Source organism: Penaeus vannamei, chromosome 3, assembly GCF_042767895.1.
Source record: "Penaeus vannamei isolate JL-2024 chromosome 3, ASM4276789v1, whole genome shotgun sequence".
Taxonomy (NCBI): Eukaryota; Metazoa; Arthropoda; class Malacostraca; order Decapoda; family Penaeidae; genus Penaeus; species Penaeus vannamei.
The window spans coordinates 39,029,764-39,038,096 of NC_091551.1; the positions used below are offsets into that span (position 1 = coordinate 39,029,764).

Here is an 8,333-nt window from a genome sequence, read left to right on the forward strand (position 1 = left end):
CAATGACAGAAAAAATAATAATCTTAAATAGACTATCTGGGTATCATTCTTTCATATAAACAATGACAAACAGCTAAAGATCTATCAATCCCAAAAATGAAAATAGACAGTCTAAAGTATTTGCACTTTTTTCCTCTTCATGTACATAGTTATAAGCTCTACAAAAGAATCATCTATCCTCTATTAGCTAAGAAAGTCTACAACTTCATCAAGTTCCCTCTGCTTGGCTTGCTTGTGTGCCCACCTAGCTTCAGCTGTTTCTGGAGTTAGCTTCCACTTATCATGGTAAATCTTGTTGTTACAGGTGTGGCACTTCTTCCCACCCTGGAAAGGTGGGGTGCGGATGTATTTGTCCAGGCACTTGTTGTGGTATACATGGCCACAGTAGATCCTTTCAACATGCAGTGGCCCTGATTCACTTGTCTCAATGTCCTGCAGGTAATAAATGAGAATGAGCATGAGACTCTATGTTAATTTTTTGATATCTGACCTTTTAACTCACATTTTGGATCTTAAGAAAACATGTAAACTGGATTCACTTCAAACATTCAGGATAAAGGATCATACAGTGACCAAATTTTCCATGTAACAAAGCTACAAAGCACTACAACTGAAGTTTGCAAAGGAATGCAGGTATGGCAGAGCCATCTACTAACCCTTACCTTGGGGTTTGTGGGAAAGGCCTTCTTCCTGCACATCTTGCATTCTAATTTAGGATACAGGTGAACCTCAGACACAAGAAAAGAGACAACGGGTTCCATTGACGGCCTCAACACAAAAGGTGGGTCCTTAGGCCTTTTCTTGGCCGGTGGCTCAACACACTGACGAGCTATTTCTGTTGCCTGTGCAAGGAACCATCGGCGGAAGACTGATGGGAAGTTGCATTCCTTTTCCTCAATCCTGAAATATAATGAATGTTGTAATAAATTTTGTGCATGTGTGTAATGTTCCTAATCTCATGTGAATTTGACAAAAAGAAACACACTAACAGCATTAAGAATTATATCAAAATCTATCTCAGCTCTCCAAAAACAACACAGTGATGTCAAAGTAAACCTTCTTAATAAATACTCTAACATACATGTCACATACAAGAAAATATTTCATTCTTTTTTTTAGAATCATCATACAAAACAACTTCATCCCTTGAATGACTGAAAAGTGAAATCAAAGAATTAAATATGAATATAATCAACATTATAAGTTGTGTATGGGATTTTTTTTTTTATTATATCTCAAGTAAATATATCACGACTACATGTTTATGTTCATTAATCAAAACTCTATATGCATAAGATATTAATAATCTAATCCTCTTGACACACAAAAAGTTTGCATTTTCTGACTGATTTTCATACCATGCCAATCACTACAAAGTGTCTATTTTGTTTTTGTTTTCATATCAACCAAAAACATGTTTTTGGCATAAATCATATCACTGGCATCATAAATACTGTTCTGCATTGTCAGTGGCATCATAAACACTCTTTTGCATCATAAGCACCCCCTTAATATATATAAATATAATAAATAGTCAACTGAAAGTGGTCTCAACTTCTAACACAAATATTATTTACCATATACTCTGTGAGTACAAATTTTGTGAGCCTTCACACACTGCAACCAGATTTATGACATAACCAATAGTTTTTAAGTAAATAGGAAAAAAAAAATTATTGTCTGACATTGTCCCTAAGCTGCTGAAGAACCAATTTATCTATGGAGTTGCCAATTAGTTTATTTGATACTATACACACCTTATCATGACACTTAGTGCTGTTGAGGTTTAAGCTTCACAAATATTTAACAAACATCAAACTTACCCAACCTGTTTATCTGGATAGTTTTCTGGCACCGTGATATTGTATTTCATTACATATTGACCTTCTTGTACTTTCACAACCACAGATGATGTTTTCTGACGTAATTTCAGCTCATCTGATCCTGCAATCAGTTTCTTCCTTACATTAGAAATTTCTTCTGAACAGCAGCAAAGTGGGTTTTCATCGATGAAATTGCGTACAAACCTCAACACATGCAAAACCTGTATTGGAAGAGAATTTGATACTGGAAAGACTGGATATTAGTTTTGAACCTATGAATTAACTCCATACTTTATACTTAGTAAGCTCCCTTTTTGATATTTGATCCTTAATTATCATGAGTGACATACCTATTTGATTTGCATCTATGTAGTGTTCTAAATTTTGTGTACCATCTCAATGTAATAACTTGCCCCCCAATCCGCTATAATTAACCTGCTGCAATAACCCTAACATTCCTTCATTATTATAAACATCATTCTATTAACTGTGCTATCAACAGTTTTGATGTAGATAAGGGGTTGAGCTGGTGGAGAGAGAAATTAGAAGTGAGTGGTTTGACAGCAAAAGAAAGAGAGACATGAGACCAACAGACAGAGAGACAGAGGCAGAGGGAGGCTACTATGTCAATATTCTTAGGTTTGTTGAGATATAATATTACTGACTTTTTTAATGCATTTAATGTATTTTTTTTAAATTCTACATATAAATGGAATATATAAAAATTTCATCCTGATATCACTGAATAATGCCTGAGCATAAAATAACTATTCCTAATTCAATAGCTTCTTTCAAAATGAGTCATCTGATCTGACTTCTTTTATTCTGAAATGAATTCTGAACATTATTTGGAGAGTTCCTCTATGAGAATATACATCTTATTACTAACTACACAATAAACAATTCATCATTGAAAATTAGTAAAATATATATATATATATATATATATATATATATATATATATATATATATATATATATATATATATATATAACAGAAAGATAATCATAACAATTATCATCATGAACACATGGCATTCATTTAATACCTGTGGCTTCCCTAGATATTTCTTTGCTTCTTCTTCACACAACTTTACAAGTCCATCCAAAAGTTTTTCTGATACATGCCGGCTTTTCAATTCAATCAGTGCAAGGCTACTGGGGTAATCAGGCTGGAACTGGAAACACGCAACAATTTGTTTGTACTTCGTCCTCCTGGAAGTGTATGTCACAGATTTGAGGAAATTCTGATACAGTAATTTAGTAAACTAATTTAAATTTTACATACCAAATTTGATACTTTAAGACTAACTGTAAAAGTAAAACTATAAAAGTAAAAAATCATAATAAAAATGTTGGTGAATGTTTAAAGGCATTCCTGTGTCCACCACTGGCCTTGCACTCCTTGGCATGGCCTCCATTCCCATAAACAAAGTTAACAAAGTGCTAGCATATATGATCCAACTAAGATACAGCTTTCAAACTTTCCTGATTATTTATATTCAATTAAAGAACCAGCCTAACTTACACTTTATCAGAATATAAAAGGTACAAGTTTGTTTGTGGCAATCATCTGATACTATCATGATGCATTTCTGATTGTAAGACATCCATCACAGATCACAGCAAGTTTTAAGTGGATTTGCAGAAAAAAAACAATAGTATTATAATAAAAATCCAATTTGGAGGGCCATTGCAGCATCTTCTAAACATTCACCAAATGCTGAACGAAAAGAAACAAAAGGCTATTTTGAATCTTACACAAAATTACAAAAGTATACACTAGGTCTTTAATTTAACTCAATTTTAACTTTCCCTTGACAATTACAATGACTGCAAAAGAGATTGTAATAAAACAGAAACACTTCATAAAACTACTCACTCTATGTTTACCCGAACCATTGCTGGGACACAAGCTTCAACAGTGCTGTCCGCAATTACTCGTGGAACACATTGCTGAAGCTCAGCTAACTCTGTCTCTAAAATTCCCATGATTGCGGGTTGCTGTAAATAAATCAAATTGATAATATCAAAAAAACATCTGAATGCACATATTAGCTGATATTTCAGTTATAGGTATGAAAGTTCTTCTGTATTAGCCTACATGGTTAATCTTTAGGGTATGGACACACTAAGTTATGGCAAATTGAATATGATATTCTTGTAGAGGACAAACAGTAGAAGTAGTCGGTACAAGAAATAATCTGCAGACACAAATGGTAATGCCACAAATAAAGGAAAAAGATCACAGAAAGTGGCGCTCTCAGCCATTGTCCATTCTGTGCTCCCAAGTTTCCCCTCTATCTTGCCATGCATACCAAGGTGAAGACAATGTTTCCCAGGGAGTGTTGGTGGGCAGAGCCCCCCATCAACCTTCCCCTCAGGTCACGCACAGTAACGACAACTAAGACTGATGAATAACTTTTTTGACATGGAGTTGGGGACTTAGTCTCTGGCATGTGAGTCCATACTGTAAAGAATGTCTGCCTGCTTAAACATTTGCAGGCTTTGGGATAAATACATCCCAGTAAATCTATAAATTGTTGTTTTTTGTATTGACAATGAAAAGAATTGCTTTGGCTTCTAATTTCCATTCCAGGCTTCGGGAGAAATACGTTTCAGTAAATCTATTAACTGTTGCTTTTGGTATCAAGAAATAAAAGAATCGCTAAATATTTGTTTCACTGGAAATCTTTAAAATTATAAAATAGATAAGTCTAGCATATCCAGCAGTAAGGCTTTACTTCTTCACCAAAAATAAAATTCTCTCACTCTCTCACTTTTGTATCAAACAATTTAATAAATAACAGAATACAGTTTATTTTCTTTATTTCTCTGCTCTCTTATTTCCATATATTTTTATCTTGTAAGTGACAGCTGGATGAAACTGAACCTATACCAAAAATTGTGAGCACTCACTCTTTCAAAAGTGGCCTATTTAATGGTAGCAACTCATACTCAAGACATAACTGGGAATGTAGGGCTCAATAAAGGTCGTAATCTGGCGTTTTAAATGTGAAAATGAAACGTATAGTACTTGCATCTGTAATGGTAGTAACAGAACGTTGGGACTAGTCTAGGAAAATACTTCACATTCTTAACCACGTTTATTATATATATAACATACTGTATTTAAAATACTCCTTTCTAAAGATGAAAATTTCACTGGTTCCGGAAAATGTTCACAAGAAACTTTAACAAATAAAAAACATTTCCTTTAACCATTCCCCTCCATATCAAAGCCATTAAACTCACTAGCGCATCCTAAACCACGTAAATCATATCCATAAAATTAATAATAAAAATCGAAATGCTGACTTATTAGTGGCTTAAGAATCAAATCCAGCCTAGGAATAAAGTGAAAGGTAGGTATACCTCGTTGCAAGAAAGGTTTGTTGACAGTCGTGCGCGTTTGTGTTTGAGCGAAAATATTGGGAGACAAACATTTTTCGTTTCTTTATCACATTAAAAGAAAAAAAAATAGAAAAAGTCTTTCTTAAATATGTATTAACTGTTTTTCTTCTTGTGATTTTCGTTTTGCTTTGCGGAGAAAGCTTTTAAAGCCTAACGTCTGTATATTTCTTCTACCTTGAATGTGAGCCAAATGATAATCCCACAAATACGAATCTATAACAACAATAATGATAATAATGACAATAAGGATAATGATAGTAGTAGTAGTAGTAGTAGTAGTAGTAGTAGTAGTAGTAGTAGTAGTAGTAGTAGTAGTAGTAGTAGTAGTAGTAGTAGTAGTAGTAGTAGTAGTAGTAGTAGTAGTAGTAGCAGCAGCAGCAGTAGTAGTAGTAGTAATTATTATAATAATAATGATAAAAACAATGAAATAAGAACAACAGCAATGCTAATCATGATAATGATAATTGTAATAATAACAATAACTCTAATGATAATAATGATAACACTAGTAACAGTAACAACAATAGTAATGATGATAGAAGTGATATTGCTAACAAAATGAACAACAACAATTACAACAATAATAATTATTATTATTACCATTATTATCATTATTATCATCATTATCATTTACACGTTATACCGAAGATTTCTTAATTATCTGTCTGCGTAGTGTATTTTGATTCCTCTTGGTGAATGTCTTGTCTTCCAGTGTCTTTTTCTCTTCGGCTTTGGTGATGGGGATGTTGACAACCGAAGGGGGGGACTGCTGTACCGCCACACCTCTGCACTCTTCATCGCATTGCTGCATTCTTTACAGTCTCTGGTGTCAACACTCTGCTCTCGCTCCATGCTGGTAGTACATTTCTTGTTATTTTTGTGTGACTCCTTGTTTCTTCAGATTTTTCTTGATAATTTTCCTCACGAATAAGTGGGCGGAGATGCCCGAGTGATGCCCAAGCAGGTGGTATGTAGGGACAATACGTTTGTCGACGTGGGAGGCACCGACGAGGCCTCATCGTCCAGCTCCTGTCGTCCCAGTCGTCCATCATGTCCATCACGGACTCCTTTCCATCCGTGGAGTCGTCATGTCTGGCGAGGAACGAGTCCATGATATCCCTCTGTGTTGGATGTCGACCCAGAACACGAAGCATCTCTATGCTATTTTACGTTTTCAGTTGTATAACTATTCGAGACAAAGAAATTTTCTTGGATCCAAAATTTCGTCAATTTGTTAATTGTTCTTCCTATTCTTACCAATACCATACCTATAAATATCACCGATAATGTTATCAAAATCAGCACCATCACCATTTTGAATAACAATTGCTCTCATCTTCCTTATGATTACAGTCGAGACTAGTGTTACAACTACCCTTATTATTGTGATTCGATATGTATTCTTTTGCTTCATGCTCTATATCGATTAGGATTATCATTACCATTATTACATATGCATATGGTCATTATGACCATAATCATAATATTCATCATTATAATGAAGCCCATGCTAATACTAACACGTATTGTTATCCGTATTACCTGTCTAAATAAGTGTAACAGAATATATGCAATTGCGTGTATATATTTTGCGCGTTATACACGCACACACAAATATGTATATGTATGTATGTATACATATATATGTAAATATATTATGTATATATGTATGTATACAGATAAACTTATATATGTGTGTGTGCGTGTATGTATATATACATTAAAATATAAGTATATATATACGATCTGGATGTACATGAATACATACATGCATACACTTATATGTGGGTGTGTATAAATGTGTGTATATGTGTAATATACACGTAATATATATATACGCATATGTATATCTATAACTATCTATTTATATATATCAATTTATATATGTGTGTGTATGGAAGTGTATAATGTGCAAGTCTGTGCACAGAGTTCATTATGACATAATTAGGCGAGATATAAATAAAAATGAATAACCTCAAAGTGCAAGACATATAGTTGATCTCTTGTGCTGCGAATTTTCCCCTTTTGCTTCTTGCATTTTCTTCAAAATGAAGGTATATACATATACATGGTATATGACATAGAACTTATGGTATATATGAATATTCATATTCTACAAAATTCGTGTGAGACTCGAATGACCTTGTCACGACATATTCCTGTTGCCATAGTTCAAGTGAATGATTTGTTAATTTTGTATTTTGCTTATAAAAATGGTATCAATCGTTAGATGCCGATGGCTATTTCATTTTCATGTTTTATGCATTTTCAAAAAAGTATTTTTCTTTCCCTTAATAAGGCTTCATTTCAGTTTTCTTATCACAATATGTATGGGTTGTGTGAAATGAGTATGGGTAAGATAAGTTTTTATAGGGAAGGGTTCATAAAAAACTATGTTTAAACTATATTTAATGACTTTATTCACATTTAGTACGGGATATATCAGTATGATGTATTGCAATGATTCAATAGTAATACCTAAATTATATATACAGTGAATATGAAATATTTTTTACACGTTATATCGACGTTTTCTTAATCATCTGCCTGCGTAGTGTTTGATTCCTCTTTCTGTTCGTCGTTGGAGACTGTCTTGTCTTCCAGTGTCTTTTTCTCTTCGGCTTTGGTGATGGGGATGTTGACAACCGAAGGAGGGACTGCGTCGCACTTGTGGCTCAGCTCAAGCCGCCCCTCTTTCTGCGTCGCCGTCAACGTCTCGGCTTTGACGTGTGGAGGAAGAGTTGTCACGTGACGAACCATCACTGACGAGTCACTGTCACGCCCACGACCCTCCACAACCAGCAGTCCATCTTCCGTGAACGCCCGCACTTCGTCACATCCACCCACGTCTACGCTGTACCGCCACACCTTTTCTACGCTCTTATTGTCATTGCTGCATTTATTTTTATCACTGGTTACTACACTCTTCTCTTTCTCTTCCATTCTCCCACTGTTACATTTCTTGTCATTCTGTGTGGTATTTTCTTTATCGTGCTTATTTCTTTTGAGATTTTCCTCACTCTTCTTGGCAGACCGAGTGTGGTCGCCCGAACGAACAATCAGCAAAGGAGTGTCGTCGAGAAGTGGCAGGAGATG

General features: G+C 34.6%; 1 protein-coding gene across 1 annotated transcript in view; it reads right to left on the reverse strand.

Annotated features, from left to right (window-relative positions):
* The window catches only part of LOC113827656 (uncharacterized), a 6,890-nt gene extending 1,645 nt beyond the window's left edge, over window positions 1-5,245 (reverse strand). The window contains exons 1-6 of the mRNA XM_027380557.2: window positions 5,199-5,245; window positions 3,706-3,827; window positions 2,873-3,038; window positions 1,824-2,044; window positions 663-900; window positions 1-432 (exon numbers count right to left, since the gene is read on the reverse strand). The exon at window positions 1-432 is cut by the window's left edge and continues 1,645 nt beyond it. Of these exons, the coding sequence (XP_027236358.1) occupies window positions 184-432; window positions 663-900; window positions 1,824-2,044; window positions 2,873-3,038; window positions 3,706-3,815 (984 nt within the window). The 5' untranslated portion in view covers window positions 3,816-3,827; window positions 5,199-5,245 and the 3' untranslated portion in view covers window positions 1-183. The remainder of the gene's footprint in view (window positions 433-662; window positions 901-1,823; window positions 2,045-2,872; window positions 3,039-3,705; window positions 3,828-5,198) is intronic.
* Between the last annotated feature and the right edge of the window lie 3,088 nt (window positions 5,246-8,333).